The 22,015-nt window shown below is 36.6% G+C and overlaps 1 protein-coding gene across 1 annotated transcript in view; it reads right to left on the minus strand.

The window, feature by feature from the left end:
* MALRD1 (MAM and LDL receptor class A domain containing 1) overlaps nt 1–22,015 on the minus strand; it is a 279,653-nt gene that overhangs the window by 73,100 nt on the left and 184,538 nt on the right. Inside the window, exons 31-33 of the mRNA XM_014945933.1 lie at nt 15,648–15,776; nt 10,220–10,381; nt 5,974–6,131 (exon numbers count right to left, since the gene is read on the minus strand). Coding sequence (XP_014801419.1) covers nt 5,974–6,131; nt 10,220–10,381; nt 15,648–15,776 — 449 coding nt within the window. The remainder of the gene's footprint in view (nt 1–5,973; nt 6,132–10,219; nt 10,382–15,647; nt 15,777–22,015) is intronic.

The raw sequence follows: 22,015 nt of genomic DNA on the forward strand, positions 1-22,015 counted from the left end.
CCTAAACATTGAAGAAAACACTGAAGAGGATCTTGAACTATCCTTTCATCTCTAAAATGTGACCTCCTTATAGTTGTTAGACTGGGTGAAGATTTTAGAGATACAAATAGAAGGTTTAACATCTAGGGATTTCAGTCTATCAACCGATACAAGCAATTTATAATAAGATGTTTCAGGCAGTCCCGGTAAATTAGCTCAAGCATATTTAGCAAAGCCATAAATAAAAAATAATTAAAATCATCAAATAGTGAAAGCAATAAGAACAACAACGAATGAATTCACAATTAACCAGCAGAATCAAATAGTGAAAGCAATAAGAACAACGAATGAATTCACAATTAACCAGCAGCTGATGAATTGCACAGGAAATTCTGGAGGTTACGCAGGTAGTTACTCTTCCCACTCAGGTGTCCAAAAGCCTTATACAATCTAAACCAGGTCAGAAATAATGAAAAAAACCTGCAGTAATGAAAGTAAGCATATTCTAGCCATTCCAGGTGATAACTATTTCTTTAAGGAACTGAATATTATAATCATTATCCTTTCCTCAGCACTTTCAAGAGCATCCACATCCTTCTCTTAAGACTTTAATGTTCCAGTAACCCATGGATTTTGTTCCCACTTGAGTGCCCCATGAACTATGAAACTATGAAACACACTATGTAACTATGGAACACAAAAACTAAGACCGAAGAAAGTTATAAACTTAAGCCCCTACTAATAATCTATATACTACACACCTTTGCCTCTCCCAGCCCAAAGACTTTAATGTTCCAGTAACCTAGATGCATTTTGTTCCCACTTGAGTGCCCCATTTTAACTATGAAACACAAAACCTAAGACCAAAGAAAGTTAAAAACTTAAGCCCAGACTAATAATCTGTATACTACACACCTTTGCCTCTCCCAGCCCACCTGGTGGGTCAAATAAGCTAAAAACCCAAATGGCACCATGAACCACATACTTCATAGAAGTTGGTGTATTGATTAAAATATCTCCAGTGGGTGAACACTTTTGCAAGTTATCTAATTTTTGAAGAAAAGAAGCAACAAGAAGACTGACATAAATAGCCCAAAGAATCTGCTCCTTTAGCTGAGGATTACAGATCTTTTTCTCCCAGAGATTGTGCCCACAGGAAGCTGAGAAACAATTATAAGATGTGATACTGTATTATTCGCTGAGGTTACCCACGTCACTGAGAGTTTGAAGCATCTTCTAGGTCAGGAAGTTCATTTAGTGTATACAAGATTTCTGCTGGCCTGTGTAAACATATACTGCACATGAAAGGTAGAGCAAATTCTCATGGATATGAGGTCCCTAGAGCCCTGGAGACCTACAGCTGTGTGATGCTTAGTGTCTCCAGAGACTCCAACACCTCCCTACGCAGCATCCTATGAATTGCACATAAACTAGCCTGGATTGGAAACAATTTAACACGTGAAAGAGGAAAAAGCTAGCAAGGTAAGTCCCAATACATGGCATTTAATGAAAAAAAAAAACACACAACAACCATAGCGAAGTCCCATTGAACAACTGTGTCTGTCTGGGGAGATTGTGTTCCAGCTAATACTGTCCTAGTTGCAAGCTAAATGCCATCATTTTCATTTAAAAGTAACAAGTGTGTATTGTACTAACTAATCACTGTATCTGTCTAACCCTCATTCTGTGCTGACGCCGTTTCCAGATCGCCCACACAATCTAAATCACAAAGAATAGGAACCAACAGAAATAGAGCTATCACTTCATTCACTGCGGAGTGAAAAGTTCAGGAGTGAAGACACCCAATACACACTTCATGGTGACTTTAAGAAGAATTTAGCAAGATAATCTGCATGAGATGAATGTGCGAGTGAAGCTTTATACTTGCTTCTTGATCTTCCTCCAAGGTGCCTTTGCCAGCTGGTTCATTTGTAGTCCATATATGAACAGCATTCTTTAGCAAATCCTATTTCCCAGCCTTAAAATCATGACTCAGTCCTAATTCTCAGCAGCACGTCCCATGTGTTAGAAACTCCTGAATTTTATTCAACTTCTATTTCATTTTGGTGATGGCGAACACGCATGGGCTTTTGAAGGTCATGAAATATAAACTGCCATTTTCTACTTAGTCATCAGCAGCTACAACTCATGTGGGTCTTCTGCACCCTCTTGCTGACTTTTCAAGGTAACGTATTATCTTTCTGATCTTGCGTGGCTCTAGCAGTTGGCATGCTGGAGGGTACCATGTTCCATCTGGAGGGTTAATTAACTGACTAATAACCAAGAAGCCAATGCAGATCTGAAGGGTGCATAATAAGAGTTGTATTCTCCCACAATTCCCAACATACAGTCTTTAATCACCAGCCAAGGGAGCAGGGAAGTAATGTGAAAGACAACCTGTATTTTCACTTCGCTAGGCACCAGACACTTGTGTCTGCTGAGGAAACTTCCCACTGACTCCAGTGAATAATGATACTGTGCTTTCTGCTCCACATCCTTAGGATCCTGCCTTTGAACCTCCTCAGGTTCCTTGGCAGCCATCGTTGCACGTCTCCCTTGGACTGAAGCTACACTAGAGGCAGATTGAAGCTGTTTCTCTAAAGCCCACATATCAGATTCACAAAAGTGCATCTGTGTTCACTGTCACAACAGATCAGCACTTTAAAAAGTTCTCTACCCATTTTCTACCTGTCCTATACAAAAATTTACAATACCTCAGTTCTGTTAGAGTCAGCAAATACCACAGCATAAAAGTGATATATTAGAATTATACTATCTCACTGAGAATTTTTGTTTTAATTCTTAATTGTATAACAAACTCCTGAAGTGAACAGACAGAGACAGAATATTGAAGTTTAATGAAACCTGAATGTTTTCTGTCTCTCAATAGAAGACCCACTGGAATAAAACAGGTGTGAAAATAACCTCTATTCATTAAATGTGACTAAATAGTCGTAAAAATGTAAAGAAAAATGCATTTTTGAAATTTACATTTACAGCACCATGCAATTAAAAACAGTTTATATGAAGAGCTGTTCTTGTTCAGAGCACATTAATTGACATATTAGACCAGTCATGAATTTGGTGCTGAATACCTCACCTCTCAAAGGCTGTTACTAAATAAACCCTAGTGGTTTTGTACTTAGTCATTATGAAGCAACTTTTTTCTCCTGTTGGTTAAGAGTTGATTGATGTCCTAAAGCATTAGTATTCAGATCTCTTTTAAATAGCATCCATTCTGTGTTAATGCAAGTGTTGCTGTAAACATTGTGTCCTTTTTAAAGATAATAATAATAGACTATGCTTTTGATTTCCCCATTAACAGATTACAGAGTTTATGACAATAGAATTCTGCAATTGAAATGTGCCTTGTGAATATAGAAGTGAAGCACTTTTAATTCCTTTTTCTGTATTCTCAGTTAATACTTCCTTTTCTGGGTAAAAATAGGATTATTCCCATAACTTCACATTATTGTAGTTTTTCCATATCTACTTCCCGTGCCAAGACATTCTTCATTTTTATCTTTGTGTTCCACAGATACCCCGTATGTCATTTTAATCACACATCTCAGTGTGTTCTAACTTTGCAGTCCTTTATTTATTTATTTGTTTATTTTTTACATTCAGACTTGACCAGATAGCTGTATTTCGGATAATAACTATAACTCATAGTACAGGTTTTGTACTGATGATATTATATTCTAACACATTATTCAGACTTCCCATTACAGTTTGACTTTTTTCACCTCTAGTACAACCTGCACAAAAAATCTCACTGAGTTGTTACTTTTGAAGCTTCAGTTTCGTTGTTTTTCTCATTTGTTCCTTTGCGTTTTTTTTTTTTTTTTTTTTTACTTTATAGGCTTGATTTAATAACAGCAACATTTGATGCTGAAATAGGTTATTAGTTTGATAGAAAAAAGAAAAACATCCATAAGAGTAAACTTGGTCTGTGACAGGATGATAATTTCTTGCTGAGTACTTCAGCCTGTTACGCATATTGTTGTACGTTTATACATTAAGAGTACGTGTTACAAAGCCATAAAGAGGGAACCTTATTTGTATGTGGGTGTAAGACATTCATTTATGGATCTCGTTATGAAAATGAAGGTAATGAGAGTTAATTAAACTAGTCTGTTTGAAATGCAAAAAAAAATAAATAATTAAGAAGCAGGCTCTGTGTGGCTGGCTGCCTACCTAGAAACACGTAGGCCACACACATCTAATTCACTAATTCTAAGGGTTCTGAGATGCTTGAAAAACTTCAGAAGCTCCTTCAAGAGATCTTGTCTGAACTCTCATATGCGTTAATGTCCAGGAGACTTGAATTTAAACAAATTGACGATCATGGATAATCTCACAGTATTTCAGTTACCAACAGATCCAAAAAGCAATTGCTGTTTGCTTTCTACTTCAATTTAATCTGGAACTGCTCTCGACCTTTACCTACTGTTTTGTTTTCCTAATCTAATGTGCAAAGTTTGTGTATGTGGAAGGATAAATAAAATAAACTGAAAGAATAGACTTGAAGACATGATTTTAAAGTATTTTAAAAAGTATTTTAAAAACTATAATCAGATAATAAAATTACAAGATTGCAGACACTTCTTAAAAATTAATCTTAACTGAAGTATCTGTGAAGAATACATTATGAGCAATGAATAGAAAGAAATATTAAAAATAAAATAACTTAATTAGAAACTCATTCAAAATCAGTTTGAAAATCAGAACTATTTGCTACTTATGCTAATTTCACTCAATACAGCATTTTTCTCTGTCATTATTAAGTTTATAGCTTATAGTTTATTATTGTAAAATAAAATATTATTTAAAAATTTAATATTTTAAATATTTAAAGTATTATTTAAAATAAAATATTATATTTTAAAATAAACTTTATTTTAATACTCAGAGTCTCCATGAACTAGGTGCTAGAGATAAAATTGAGATGCAAGTCCCATCCTGAAAAAATTTACTTCAAAAAAGATAGACAAAAGCTGGAATGAAAGGTAACATTGTTCTTTGGCTGGATACAAGGAGAAACCTTCTCATGCTGGAAAGTCGAGCAGCGGCAGAGGCTTCTCAGAAGGGTTGTGTATTTTTAAGTTATGAAAATTCTCAAAACTCAACTGGGGAAATTCCTGAGGCACCTAATGTGATCTTGTAGATGACCCTGCATGGAGCAGCAGGCCCTTCCAACCTGAACTGCACTGTAATTCCATCAAATTGTGCTATGACTGATCTTTACAGCAGAGTAACAGACTAAAGATGATCAGAATAAGTACAAAAACAGTGCCCCAAAATTCCTGACCTAATTCCAGGTCCAAGACCACAAAAATACTCTTGCTCACTTTTAATATAGACTAATTTGCCCACTGCAGGAGAAGATCAGGTTTGAGACCACCCAAGGAACCTGAAGGTGCATAATACATCACTGCTTGTACTTTTACTGGGGTACTTAACAACCCAGGAGAAGAACAGGTTTGAGGCCATCCAAGGAACCTGAAGGTGCATAACACATCATTGCTTGTACTTTTACTGGGGTACTTAACAACTAAAAATGTGCCCAGTAAGGATGCTTGGGGAACAGCAAGAAGATACTTTCATGAAAGCTTGAGTTACAATTGTTAATAAAGTTAAATGCTTTGTTTCCAGTGATTTTAATCAAACACCCTCCATACACGATGACATTAATATGTTTAAAACTTTTTTTCTTTTTAAAACACATTTTATTTTTGTCCTAAACATTGGAAACTGCCTCTATTTTATGCTAGAGGGTCAATTGTGCAGAGAAGTCTGATGATGTTTGGTAGGCTTAAGTATGGTAGTCAAACGTGCAATGTTAATTCATATAAATGGAGCAAAAGGAGTTCAAGTGGGATTAGAACTAAAACAGAATGGTCACATGCTCTTGTTGGCAAAAAGATTGTACATAGGTGAAACTGCAGTGCATATTACTATGTCAGGATGTGGTATAAGTGCTTTTTCTCTTACCTTTAAGACTCCTGTTTTCCTAGAAGCAAACATCCAGAACCAGAACCGAACCCTGCAGACTCCGAGGCTAGCTGGGAACAGGTTGGTGGTCATTATCCTTGCTCTGTTCCCTTCCTTCTGGGCAGATGAGTTTACATACAAAAAATGCTGTCCTTTCCCTTAATAAAAAGATAAAAAAAACATTTATAGTTTTTCAATACTACTTGATGGTTCAGAGAATTTTATGCACACAGACACTGATACCTTTTACAACATATATATACACCCTACCTTGGTTGTACAGAGAACTTCCATGTTAATACTTTGTGCATTTCTGGTTTTACAATATTAATATAACCTTCCTCAGAGCCCGCTCTGTTTTGAATTTTTTGTTGTTTTTATCCTTGTGTAAATACGTGATTTGCATTTGAATAACAAATTTAAAACATGTTACAAACACTCACTCACAGCTTCTAAGGATCGGTTTGAAGGTTGACATTGTGGGAGTCAGGAGCCCCTTTGCTGATAGCTCAACATTTCCTTGACTGCCATAATAATATGCAAATAGTCCAAATAGTTTGAAGCAGTCTTATTGGAGATGATGATTTCAGGTGAGATTGCCTGGGTTTCATGTTATGCCTCAAGCTTTTTCAAAAACATGTAAATTTTCTCAGGAGAGAAAAAACTATTTGAAATATTATAATGACATGGATAGACTATATTCTTCATAAATAGAATGGTCCCATATAGTTGCATACTGACCAGCAAACTGGAAGACCAAGGTGCCTGGCTTCTTGATATATGATATATGCTAAAATTATGTGTGATATATAGCAAAAGTTAAACAAGCTTGTTTTGGCATTTGGCTGAAGCTTTTGAGGGTGAAATGTTCTGCACTCCATCAGTTATATCCTCTGGATATTTAAATCGATCATGGATGCAGTGGAAAGAGGTTGAAAATGTCCTGATTTTAAGCAAGAAAGGAAATGTATGGTAAGGAAATATGTATGGAAAATGTATGGAAAGGAATATTTTTAAATTTGACACCTGCATAATGTAAACACTGGTCAGATTGCAGAATGTTAAAAAGGTAAAGCAGTTGTTATTTACCACTAAAAGTCTTAGTTTTCAAATCACAGGGCTTATCTTCTCCCAGAGACTGTACCAACGCAATGTTAGTCTTGTTAAAAAACATGTAAATTTTTTTCAAAGGAACACTTCTATCCATCTGAAATCTGTAGTGTCAGTTGAAGTTGTGCTAGATGAAGCAATATAGGATGCATTTAGACCAAGGTGAAATTCCTCCACACAAAGTTGGGCCAATATGCTTAATAATAAGTTGGTACAATATCACAGGCTATAATGGCACGTATGGTCTGTACAATGCATTTATATGCTTAGTAACTACATTAAGTAAGTTTAGAAAAAGGAGCAGTAGGTTTTGGGTCAGAAATGGGCCGATACTTTTGGACATTACAGGTCATCAGTATCTAAGCTGTTGGCAATTCTGACAAGTGATTCCATTTCTCTATAGCTGATGTGAATATTTCTTGCTCTATGAATTTACAAGTAAATTACAAACCTGGGTAATTTTGCAAACACATTTGCTCTAATTTTGTTTTCCTTATGCCTGGCTTTTTATTAACTTTGTTTTTCTTACAATTGCTGGGTAATTTCACAGAAGCAAAGAAGAACCAATTAAATGAGAGAAGCTGAAAGAGAAAAGCACACAAAATCTCGTCAAAGAGCCAAGGGCTAGACATTGTTTTGTCATCACACTGCATCAAAGGAACAGCAAGAAAGCAAGTCAGACTACTGATGGGCAAGGAACAGCTTTCCTGGGACAAGTGCAATAGATTCTACCTCTACCTGTCTGTATTGTCTGCAATAGCAACACAAATTAATATGGATGTCTGCTTCCTCTAAAATGAAAAACTGATTTGTGGCAGATAAGCGGTTCCCTCGTGATCCGGTGAGCAGTTCCTGTAGCAGGTGTAGAATCCTCTAGAGGAAAACAGAAGATAAATGGGTAGGACAGAAGTGGTTACAGCCACACACTGATAAGGTGGCTCTGTTGTTTTTGGAAATGTAAAACACCAAAAAGGAGTCAAAACCTGGAGATCGTGCTGCTTACAAATTCAAGTGAAAAACTCTAGAGATTGTGATACTTCTGCATTGAATACTAACTATTCTTTGCTGATTAGACAGGAATTAAAATAGGGTTTCTAACCTCTAAAGTTTCTGGAAAGGAAAGCTAAGAAATTCTCAAATAGAGACGGGTACATTTTTGATGGAAATTAGTATTCCATCCAGGTTTATTGTACTATATTATATACTCTACAGAATATATTATATGATTTTATATTTATATAATCATAGCTTGCTGTCTACATAACAGATAATCGTCATTGCCCATCAATAAATTTCATTCTCCTAACAATCAATAGGGATTCTGGCAGTAGTTTGTCAGCAACATCTTGGAGGGACATCTAAGGAAACACTTCTATACTATTCCTGGCAGCTAATATCGGTGAGATAAGTTAAACCAAGATCTTGGGTAGGAACCTTAATCATGTCAGATAACCATCATTGCCCATCAATAAATTTCATTCTTCTAACAATCAATAGGGATTCTGGTAGTAGTTTGTCAGCAACATCTTGGAGGGACATCTAAGGAAACACTTCTATACTATTGCTGACAAGCCAATGTCAGCGAGATAAGTTTAACCAAGATCTTGGGTAGGAACCTTAATCATGTGCATATACACACACTGCTCCTCAGCCATTCTTTAAGGACTAGTGTATGACTGCATCTTTTTCTAGAATTCATTAGGATGAATGGAGTGAACAACGCTCCAGGAAAAGTAGATTATTCAAAATGTTGACAACGAGACGAGTACTATTGTAGCCAGTCACACTTTCAGAGAATTCAACTTTTGAAGTCAGATTGTTCATATAATAGAAATTTGTCATTCATACTGCAGTCACATTAACAGAGATGGTGAGTATTTAGACTTGACACACGAGGTTTCATACAGAGACTTAATTTGAATCCAGTCACTTCCATAAAGATTGAACAAAATACTCATGAAAGGTGGGAATAACACCGAGTTGGTGATTGGCAGAGGGAAGGATAACAACAGATTAAGCTGCATTCTCAGAAAAGGTGCTCTAGGTAGACCCAGTCCGGTGGGAGGGTTGGACTTGATGATCTCCAGAGGTCCCTTCCAACCTCGTATGATTCTATGAAAAGACGGTTCTTGAACATGAATGAGTGAGAGGTTAGCAAGATGTCCTAATGTTGCTTTGTCCTGGTGCAAGCTGATACTGGAAACACAAAACTGGCACTTACATGGAGCTGCCTATAAAAAAGCCTACAATGCAACAAGGTCTTCCAGAGATTGAACTATAGCCCAGTCAGGGTCATCAGATGATCTCAGTACTACATAATATGAGCTCTACACTCTGTGCTCAGGTGACCTAAGAGGAACGGATGGCTTTGTTTGTGATGTATCTGCACCTTTGTCATAAGTACTACATAATATGAGCTCTACACTCTCTGCTCAGGTGACCTAAGAGGAACGGAGGGCTTTGTTTGTGATGTATCTGCACCTTTGTTTATCCAAAGGTGTTCAGCCATTCAGCAGTGGATGGATTCACTGTCACGACATTTCTGAGTGAGACCTGATGGATCACCTTAGTGACCCATGACTGCAGACTTGGAGACAGTTACTGCATTTGCACAGGCATGCTGGACTGCTTTAGAAAGGGGTCTGTTGGGTCCCAGCTGTGATGATTAATTAGCACCTTCACAATATATTTAGCAGCTCATTGTCTAGGAAATTATTAAACAAATGTATCGAGCTGAAGTGGAGTATAAAGAATGATATAATCAGGACCACTCTGAAAAGAGCAATCTACAAAATTACAGTGCTGCTGATTAAAAAGGTTGGTAATAGGGTACTGTGCCAGGCTGTTTGGTTTTGTGCTCAGACAGAACTAGAAGTTACCGGATGTATAAATGACAAGACCTAGTGTGTTAAAACATTTAATATATTTTTTTATGGCTTAGTGTAAAAAGGAACATTTTAAATGCTTGTTGGAACTGCTTTGTGAACTGTGCTAATTGTTCACTATTATTTGTCTGTATATACAGTAAGCTCAGTGGAGATCTGCTTTTATCTTGACACTAATTGACAGGGTTTATTTTTTCAAATTCAGTGAATATTTCATTTTCCCCAAACTGATGTAGAACACACTCCAATACCTGGTGTATGGTCGGTATCAGGACCCATTTGCCCAGTGACAGCACTGTTGCTAATATCCCAGTCAAAATCATCGTTAGGGTCTTGCGTTAATCCACATACAGTGGTCCATTCTTGATCTTGTGTTTCAAAGTTACAGCTTCCAGGAATACTTGTGTAGTAACCTGAAAATATAGGAAGAGGTAAATTATTATCCCAGCTCTTATATGTAAAAGGCTATGAAGAACATACTGTAAATGGTAATGGAAAGGAGTCTGTTTAGCTAATGCTATGATTCCTTGCGTTACATGTACTGACATAAGTAATATATGGTAATTAGTATGGAAAAAAATTCACCCTTTGCTTCCTGAGCAGATATAAACAGCCTTAAATATTATTCCACACATATGCCCATGTAAACAGATGACCACCAATTTCAGTTATTATTCAAGGTGACCGGATAGAATGATTCCCAGGCAATTAGCTAGCAAAACTGGACTCCACTTCCACAGTGGCATTTTTCATGAACATATGTTGTCTCATCCTTGGGAGTGTTATGCATGAAGGCAGTTTTATGATGAGAGAGAATTTCTAGTGAGTAGGAAACTGACTAAATTCAGGTGATCTTTGTTAAACTTCCCGTTTCTAGATCTGCTGCTGACATTTCAGGTGAGTTTGGAAAAGTAATTAATTAACAAAATTATGCAAATGCTGTGGTGGACATGAAGAGATGACTCAAATAGCATCACAAACTCTTCCTTGGTTTTTAAAGGTCTCTTCCTTAGCTATAAAGCAGAGACAGCTACACAACTGCTGAGTGAGAGTGAAAAATATCCCTCTGAGAGGATTCTTTGTAGAAATAACTCATAATTATCAAAAACCTGTTTTGTATGACCAAGATCTGCACACACACTGACAGTAACTCCATTGACTCGCTGTTCCGTAAAAATGTGTCACCTTAGTTAAATATATAGGACAAATATCTTAAAAGAAGAATAATTTTCACAGAATCACAGAACCTTCTAGGTTGGAAGGGACCTTAAAGATCATCTTGTCCAACCGTAAACCTAATTTTGACAAAAATAAACACCCACACAACAAACAAAAAGCAACACCATCACTAAACCGTATCTCCCAGCAACACATCAACCCGTCTTTTGAACACCTCCAGGGATGGTGCCTCAACCACCTCCCTGGGCAGCCCATTCCAATGTCCGATAACCCTTTCAGTGAAAAAATTTTTCCTAATATCCAGCCTGAACCTCCCCTGGTGTAACTTGAGGCCATTTCCTCTCGTCCTGTCGCCTGTGACTTGGGAGAAGAGACCAACCCCCCTGGCTACACCCTCCTTTCAGGTAGTTGTAAAGAGCAATCAGGCTAGTCAAACACTGGCACAGGTTGCCCAGAGAAGTCCCCAGCTCCCTCAGCCTCTCCTCATAAGACTTGTTCTCCAGACCCCTCACCATCTTTGTCGCCCTTCTCTGGACCCGCTCCAGCACCTCAATGTCTTTTTTATGGTAGGGGGCCCAAAACTGGACACAGTACTCAAGGTGGGGCCTCACCAGTGCCCAGTACAGGGGGACCTTCACCTCCCGAGTCCTACTCCCCACGCTGTTCCTGACACAGGCCAGGATGCTGGTGGCCTTCTTGGCCACCTGGGCACACTGCTGGCTTGTGTTCAGCCGACAGTTCACCAACACCCCCAGGTGTTGATCCGATGAACAATATAGATCCCACTGAATAGTGGGAGAAGGATCTGTGCTGTTCTGTAATGTACTGTACTCTTACTGTATTGCAAGAGACTGAAGCGTCTGTCATGAGGAGAGGCTCAGAGACCTGAGACTGTTCATCCTTGAGAACAGAAGGCTCAGTGTGATTTTATCAGTGTGTATAAATACTTGCTGGGTAGTTGTTAAGACAAGAAAGCCAGACTCTTCTCAGTGGTGCCCAGTGTCAGGAGAAGAGGCAGTGGACACAGATACAGGAAGCCTTTTTAGCCTAAGAAAAAACTTGTCTTTTTTTTTTTTTTTTTTTTGGGGAGAAGAGACCAACCCCCCTGGCTACACCCTCCTTTCAGGTAGTTGTAAAGAGCAATCAGGCTAGTCAAACACTGGCACAGGTTGCCCAGAGAAGTTGTGGAGACTTCATTCTTGGAGATATTCAAAACCTGACTGGCATAGCACTGGGCAATTTATTGCAGTAGACTCTGCTTTGGGTAGGATGTTGGACTAGACGACCACCAGAGCTGCCTGCCCACCTCAACTGCTCTGTGTTTGTGTCAGTGCTATTCACAGCACAGCCTTCAGGAATCATAAAAGGAATAAACAAATGCCCTGAGCGTTGCCACATTGATGCTGCATTACAAGCATCGTGTAAGCCTAATAAAGCCTGAATCCAACACCAAACAGCCTCATGGGCAGGTCTGGTAAAGAAGAGAACCCATTAATCAAAACAGCAAGCACAATTTTCTCGTACAGCTCTAACAAGATCAAAGTCCAAATCCATTTGGAATTTATACTATTCATAATAGATTGCCTGACTTTAGGAACTTTATCCTAACAGGGCTTTCAGAAGGCAATTATTAATAAATATTTATGGACCATATTTACAAGCTCGATGGAGTCACATGACATACATGCACCTGCTGGGCACTTTTTATTTTATGGGTAAACAGAGTATATTTAGAAGCCAAGGGAAGAGGATTGTTCCATTTATATGAAAAATTGCTTTTATTTCAATAATTCAAGCACTCCTCTAGCTGGTTCATCCACACTGAGGTTTGCTATTAATCAAATCTGGGTGTATAATTGGCTGCAATTCATGAAAATTGAAACTGCTTTCATGTGTGCTTTTTTCACCTCAATACTTTTCAACTCAGTGAGTTACTGAAAGAGAATGAAAATTTTGCAAGATTGCCTGACTGGATTGAATGAAGCATAGAGTAAGTAATTTCCATGAGTTTATTAAAAAAAAACAACTCAAAAAAAACATCCACCAGCCTACGTAGGTAGAATTCGTTTCATCCGAATGCTGCACAGAGGAATTGCTGCTGAGTAGATTATGGTCCATTTACTTCTTTCAAATCACACTGGTATAAAACCATAGTAGAACATGAAATAAGCTCTGAATGTGAGCTCAGAGGAAAGGAGAAAAAATGCAGAAAAATGTGGCCATAACAACTTAGGGTGAGGTAGGTTAGACTGTGAAGGGTTTTCTCTGTACCTGTTCTGCTCTCATGTCTGCTTAAGCAGCTCCTGTTCCCTTTTTGTTAAAAAATCGTGTTTCCATATCTAAAAGGCATTACGTGCCCATAAATGTTGTTCATTCTCATCTATAAGATATATATGCTCAGGGAAAATGTGTGTTTATCCAAATGTAAGGTCTCATTTGTTGGAACTAAGATACAGAAGATAAGGAAATATTATACCTTATGTGGGTATTCTGTATGCGAGATTACAGTATCTCTCCTCTATTCTAAATTTGATATTTTGTCAGTTCTGCAGCAACTGCAAGACTAAAGACTGATGAAAACATTTTGATGTAACTATAGCCTTTCCATCTACAATAAAAGAATATTTCATTCTATTTATTTATAGTGAATATCAGTTGGGGTTTTTTTTTCTTCCCTTGGAAAAGCTTTTCTGCAATATAGCAAAGTCTGGTTTGCCTTACTGTGGTTCAAGATCATTTAGGGCCTGAAATATTTCCAGCTGTTACCTGATTAAGAAAGACTAAGAAAAGAGAGTTGATGCAATCACAGTCCTTCCAGACAATACAGAACACACCCCCTCTCAATGAAGCTACTATATCCTGTAACAATATTTACAGAATAAATCAAGTTTCTCAATAGTTTTCTGAATATCTTTACAGAACAGTTTAAGTTGGACAGCAATTCAGACTTACTGTGTCTCTATTAGGTCTGTGAAATGTTACAAGGGTGAGTTGACAGAGTATTTTCCCGCATTTACTTTGTCTAACTCCTGAAAAAATGTTAATATTATATGCAGAAATAAAGATTATTGTTTAAAATCTTTTCTTGGCGTCTACTTGAAAAAAGCTAGTCTTTTAAAGTTATCGTTCAACACAGGTTCATTTCCATGAATATATGACTCACAAAGTCACTGGAATGCAAAGCACTGAAGGAGGTGGAAACCAGAAATAGAGGCACCAGCTTCAGTGCATGTACTTCAGAACTTTTGCTTAAAAGTTATTTACTTCTATGAAAACAACAAAGCGGAAGAAAATCAAAGTTAAGTCTCCCATAGTGACATCTGCACATGTATTCCAAGTTGTAAGTCTGCTGTATGGCTATAATTTACATCACCCAATAAAGGGTTATTATTTTTGTAACCCTTTCCAGTCAAAGCATTTAGCAACTCCATGCAAGAGAAAATGCCTTTGACTTTCAGGGGATCACCAAGTATTGGTTGATTTCAGTGGAGTACTTGGACTTCAACACAATGCAAGCATTGAATCAATGCATGTAATGCATTTATTTTATCTATCTACCAAGGTTACTTTTGATCATATCTGCATTATGGCAGAATTTGGCCCTCAAGCTCAAAGATTAAGAATCAGTCTGATTATTGAACTGTATATATGGACTATGTAAGCTTCCTATTCCAAAAATCTGGTCTGGTCAGTGACTGCAAAGAAATAAAGACGTGGAGCAGGAACAAAGGCACCATGTTTTACTGCTTTTGAGTTTCAAGTTTGAATTGTAAAGCCTGTTAACTTGATCCAGATTTTCAAAATTGAGATGTGCTCTTCCATCTCTGACAATTACTGAAGAATACCTACAGACAAACTTGGTCTCAGTATTCACTAGGTCTATAAAAATATAAACAGACTGAATTTCATCTGGAATTGAGTAACAGCAAGATAATATTTTCATAGCTCTGTAGTAGAAGCAAAAATAAAGAACAACGAACATGTAGTAGTGACACAACTCAGATCACAAAGACAGGATTAATTTGAAAGGAACATGGGATTGTTTTTAAATAAACACTTTTATAGCAGAATCATGTCTAAATGTTATTATGCATTAGTTTGCTTACTTAGCTTTTTCAATCAACATTGAAAGCTCAACATGCTTTCAACTTAATTAATGAGTTTACATTTCTTCTCAGAGTTAATTTGTATTGTTATCCATGGATTTTATCCCTTAAGTTGGTTTTTAGTCCTTAATCTGTTTTTTGGGGTTTGTTTTTTTTTATCTATTCAATCTTTGGTTTGAGTAAGGTACACTTTCACAGCTAAATCACACTTAAATACTTTTTGCAGCAAATGTCTCTGAGGATCTGAAAATGTCAGAACTTCTGTGTTGGGGGAGCAGGCAACCTGCTTGTAATTATCTTCTGAGTAGCTGCCTGAATTCACCTAAGCTATGCTACAGAATTGAAAGTTATAATATTAACTGGAGATTGCATTAATACATAAAGAGATACTTACTGCAGTCAGCTTCATCTGACAGGTCTTCACAGTCCGGTTTATAGTCGCAGACAAACTGAGACTCTATGCAATTCTCATTTCCACACACAAAATCAGTGAGGGCAGGGCATTCCCTGGGATTCTCTCCAGCTGGAACCAAGAAGACACTTAAATCAATATTGTAATTGAATCAAAATGATGCTCTTTTTTTTTTTTCATTCGTTTAGCCATTATACACCAAACAGTGATTTACTGCTTCCAACAGATGTTATTTGGTGTCCCTCTTTTAATGGTGCATTACACATGTCTTAGACTAGCCTTGCCCAAAGCTTCCAGGGTAGGATGTTTTGCCTGGGAGAAAATTCAGTTCAGCACCAGCATGACTGTTTCCCCAGTGTATTTCTTGTGCATGTTCCATAAAAAAGGGATGTGTGAGCTGTTGGAAAGTACACAGGCTAAAGGCTGTATTCTGCTCATAACTACAGGACATCATTTAGAAAATAAGAACATTTTAAAATGAGAAAAAATCACTGTTCTTCAACATTTACGTAATGCATAAACTTTTAAAGCCTTTATAAGACATTTACTTTTTTGAAGAGTTTAGAGAAATTCTGGTCTGAGTGTGTGAACTGCCCAGAGATTCCTTTTATGATATTTAATATGACAATCTGTTTTACAACAACAATTTTTGATCACCTTTGAAAGTGGGTGAAAATTGTGTCATACAATGAGAGTAAGTTAGTAACTTGCACATAAAGTGCTAGGGTCAAAGCCAAAGAGTGCTGAGATTCAGCCATCTCTGAATTGTCAGATGATAAAGAAATTTACATAAATTATTTTTTACTTCAGTGCACTGGGTGCATAATTTCAATTAGCACTAATTGAAACAGTTCCGATAATCCCAAATGCAACATTTCAGATGTACTCCTATTAACCTAAGACTGTTTTTCTCTCTAGAGCTCCAAGTTGTGCAATGAAACATTTAGGAGAGTGCATTTTGACTCAATTCATAATATATGTCTCATTTTTTCCTTCAAACATGACTAAAATGTAACACATCATTAAATACAGTCTGGACAGAACACCTTGATATTTACCTTTGTGCAGGCCCATATTTTCAGGAGGGAAAGTTATTGTTGCCAGGATATTAATCTCCTCAAATAGAGGTACTTACTGAATTTTACAGACTGAGGAATTAAGTTCTCATTGAAGCTAAATAGGAAAGGAGAACTAAATTTTTGGTTTAGCTTAAACACGTACTCAAGGTAATATTCAACAGAGCAACAACACAGCATGAAAATGTAATTCCAATTCTAAAATGGATAGAAAAAAAAAAAACAACACAAAAAACCCAAACAGTCATGAGGCTGGTTACCTGCAGGACCTGACTTTAATTTTCAGTTTTGAAATAAATACGTACTTGAGCATTGGTATAAATGAAATCTGGCTTCAAATTCATACCTGTCTTGTTTTGGTTTTTAATTTTACACTGTCAATTTGAACTGAACCTCAGGGAATCCACAGAGAACAGCATTGCCACGAATGCCTTAAATACAGGAAAAGCTGTGGGTGCCTGTTACAGAGAATCCGTGTGGCAGAGAGCCCTTAGCAAAGGAGTGAAGTCTTGAGGAAAAAATGACTGAATCGTTTATGATGCTTAAGGCATTTTTCACACATCTCTCAAATAGTGTGATAAAACTTGATTGAAAATACTACCAAAATTTTACTAAAATGGCTTCTCCTAAAGTCTGGACAATCACAGAATAGTTGAGGTTGGCAGAGGTATCTCAAGATCATCTAGTCCAAAGCCCTGCTCAAGCAGACTCTGCTACAGCAGGTTGTGCAGGACCCTGTCCAGTTCGAATATATCCACAGTTGGAGACTCAATAACCTCTCTGGACAACTTGTGCTTGTGTTTGACCACGGTCACAGTACAAAAAGTACTTTTATGTGTTCAGATAAAATTTTCTGGGGTTTTTTGTTGTTGTTGTGTTGTTGGTTTTTTTTAATTTTTCCCCATTGCCTCCTGTTTTGTCAGGGGGCACTTACGAGAGGAGTCCGACTACCACATCTCCATTCACTCCCATGCACTGGAAAATCAACTGATTTTCTTAAGTGACTTAAATCATGATAGAAATTATATGACAGCAGAGTCATGAGGATACAATATTTTTCACATCTTATTCACTGCCTATGAACAAGGTACATTATCACCCGACAGAGGAATGACATTTGAAAATCCATGGCTTTGTGGTTCATCGTATTTCTCACCTTTACCTCCTTTTACCTTTAATCAAGGCAATGCTATGTTACTCTATTATTTATATTTAGCACTTAATATTAAAGTTATTCTTTTTTTAATAAGCTACTTTACAGCACTTCAAACATACCAGAAAAGAGCATTTCAGAATATTATTTATTTCTTAGTTTATCCTAAAATAAAACATGATCCATGTACAGTCCTAATGAAAACTCATATCTCAACAGATGCAAATGCCATAAAGTCCAAACACAGAGTCACATATCTGTGAATTTTATCCTTTTGGCTGGATATAAAAAATATCCAATGTAGTCATCAAAATTACAGGGTTGCCAAAGTCTGAGTTTGAGTTTCTATCAGTGTTGAATTTGGAGATGGATATTTCCAAGAACAGTATTCAATCCTCCCTCTAGAGACCTGCAGTATAAAGCAAAACAATGTTTCCTAATGAACAGCTTAAGATATTTTTAAAACTGACATTTCAGACAAAATGAGAAATTTTCATTACGACTTATTTCGTTGCATATTTTGGTTGTGTGGGATTACATGTAAAAATATATAGCTTTTTGACTGATCATGTTCCTCAGTTGTACTTTGATCAGCAGCAAGTAGAAAAATATTGGATGATGGCTGATTATATATGGCATGTAATATTATCTCCTACTTTGATCAGCAGTAAGTAGAAAAATATTGGACGACGGCTGATTATATATGGCATGTAATATTATCTATTTTTTTTCAAATAGTCTAACTCACAACGTTCCATGAAAATCCAAGCATACAAAAAAAACTATTCTAAGCAGAAAAAACCATGACAAAATATGCCAAATTTCTTTCTCACTTCTTTCTTCCAACTACAGCTCAAGAAATCTATAAGGAAAAATTAACATACTGTTGAATATACTGCAAACAAATTACGGCAAAAATTATAATTAAAAAAAAATAATAAAAATTACCAGTTGTGCTTTGCTGACTGTGTTACTCTGAAGTTATCTCTGAGAAGATACAACATTAAAATGGACCAGTGAGCCACAGCAAGCAAAAGAATGATCTGACTCCATGTATGAAAATGTCAGAGGTGGAAAACAGTGAAATATCCAATACACAAATATGCATTTGTCACACAGTGGGAATGACATGAATTACAGGGAGTTGAAATGTTTTTGATAAGGGCTAAGCTTTTTTCTGAATATGCTATAAAAATTTGAATACAGCCAAGATATGTAAAAGCAAATTACCAGTTGTGCTTTGCTGACTGTGTTACTCTGAAGTTATCTCTGAGAAGATACAACATTAAAATGGACCAGTGAGCCACAGCAAGCAAAAGAATGATCTGACTCCATGTATGAAAATGTCAGAGGTGGAAAACAGTGAAATATCCAATACACAAATATGCATTTGTCACACAGTGGGAATGACATGAATTACAGGGAGTTGAAATGTTTTTGATAAGGGCTAAGCTTTTTTCTGAATATGCTATAAAAATTTGAATACAGCCAAGATATGTAAAAGCAAAAAAAAAAAAAGACATTTCATCTTAAGAAAATGCTTCATCAGAAAGAAAATAGCACTTAATGAAAAAGCTATAAATGTTCTTTTTTGACATCACCTTCTTCCAAACTTTTGGTTTAGCCACTAAACTAAACAATCGATTGTTTGCTCAATTCTACACATAATTTTACATCACGGACAATATCCATACAGACACGGGCTGTTGATCTACAGCATGAGTGAAAAAGAAATAGCATACGGCTGTAAAAATTGGGGGGAGTGTGTGTTTGGTTATTTTAATGAGAACAGAAGCTCCAATGCTGTTTATTCATTTCCAACACTCTTGTAAATTTCCTGGGCAAGTTACTTTTGTTTTTCATTATTCTTTGCTCTCTCTTCTCCTACCATTATTCAGTCCATAAACTTGTGGGGTTTGAAGACTATACGGATATGCTGTAAGTGAACAGACCACAATCCATTCCTTTCCCACAAAAAGAGACTATAGATAACAAAAAAAACACCCCAAATCAAAACAAAATAGTATAGAACATAGAACACAGAAACACAAAGAAGCATTTCGTATCTTTCAAAGCCAACTGAGCTTTGAATCAGCATAGAAATTACTAGATTAACAAGAATCAGTGGAGCAATTAAACTGTTGATTTTCTCCTAGATCAAAGCTGACAGGCCACAGCACATATCCTTGTTAAACCACCTTTTTACCCTTACAATAAATATTTGGGGATTAGACACTCATAATTTTTTTTAAAAAAAAGAAAACCAACAACAAAAAACAATTATTATGGCACAGCAAAATAGTAATGGTTTATCGTACCCATTTATTTGGTTTCCCCTTGGAATGGTAGCATTTCCGGAAAACCAGGACACCACAAGAATCTAGGACAGGACATAGTCTAGATGAAGTAGTAACTACTGACTACATGTTATGCAAATCCCTATGCCAAATGAAATGGCAGCACTTGAAAAGGAAAAAAGCATACACAGGATATCACTTTTCAATTAAGTACAATTTGGATTGGTGCAGCAAAGAGCCATATAATCTTCTAAGGAGTTTTTAAGAGACCAATAGAACTGGTTTGGCTTTTGGATCACTAAACCCCATAAAAGAAGCATGTTAATGGTGGCTGCCATACAACTTGCATTTACATACCCTCACTTTCATTTCTTCATATCTCGTTCTGTACAATGCAATTCTCAGAATACTAGCAAAGATAAGACCTTCCCTAGTAAGAATACATGTGTGTGTTTGTATATATCTGCAGGAAACAAGCAAGGCATAGATGCACACCATGTATTCCATAAATAAATTGTGAGTCTACCATGGATAAATCACAAGCTATATACTTATATCCACCTCCAGAAAATGTTATCTATGGAAAACTAGCTCATACGGTACTCCCAGAATTTATAGACATAACAAGATTCATTTGGAGATAACTGATAACTACAACACTACCAACCCAGACACTTCGTTTCAGTCACCAGGAAAAGATTGTCTACGAAAGAACTCACAAAAATGGTTGTCTTTCTTTCAAGTTTGCTACTAGAAGACAGCACTGAGCCAGCAACTTTTCTCTGACTGTGAGTGCAAGACCTTTCTTTTACCAATGTTTTGTAAAGATGAAGATATTCCTATGATATCCATTACATCTAAAACCATGGAAAGAATTGTACAGGGCAAGTATCAGCTCTATAAGCTATAGATGTTGACTGTCTGGAACAAAACATATAACTGCAAAAAATCTTTTCATTTGATAGATAAGTTTCATAGGAAGTTTCATAGATTGGGCATTAGGTTGACACAATGAATGTTCTATATATCATGATATTTATCATGGTATTTGTCATGAAAGAACTGATGGATGACACAGCCATAAAGAAGAGATGCACTTGCTGTGTTGCATTCTAACACTTAAGACCTGAAAAGGCTGTCAGAGGTTATGTTTGGCCAGTGCTATGTGCTTGTGACAGGCAGAGGGTGAATCCTGAGTTATTATGGTTGCTAAAGGCTGCAGTGAGCAAGACCTTGAGCTGTTTTGAAAAGCAACATGTAACTCAACTGCACCGAGCTGCTGTTTACCAAGAGTCTCATCTTCTCTGCTCTCTCCAAGAGGAACCAATATACTCGCTCAATAGTAAAACCTCGTCTTCTCAACACCATGAAATGAAAAATGTAATGTATATTCAAGGAAGATGTGACTTTACTCTCCCTATTTATCTTTCTTAGAAATTAAGGCCCTTTCTGACCTGAAATTTTTTCAGATTACAACTGAAAAACCACCTCTTTTTATTATTTGTTCTTTGAATTGATTGTGCAGTTAGAGTGCTTACATCCCTTCCCTCCCCTGTTTCATACTTGAAACACAGGAATAATCAAAGATTAAAAAAAATAAAAATGTTTTATTTAAAATTTTACTCAACAAAAGTAATTTTACTTTTTAAGCTTCACCTTTGGTTTAAATTAAAATGCATGAAATAAAAGCTCCTAGAAGGTTTCATTAGAACTAGAACTCAACTGTACTCAGTACTCTAAAGTTCAGAAATTATGAAACAGTTTGCCTCAAGCTTTTCATTTGCTTATCCCAAATGTTCAGTACCCTTTTCTGCATGACTTTTT

This window comes from Calidris pugnax, unplaced genomic scaffold (assembly GCF_001431845.1).
Source record: "Calidris pugnax isolate Ruff unplaced genomic scaffold, ASM143184v1 scaffold19, whole genome shotgun sequence".
NCBI lineage: Eukaryota > Metazoa > Chordata > Aves > Charadriiformes > Scolopacidae > Calidris > Calidris pugnax.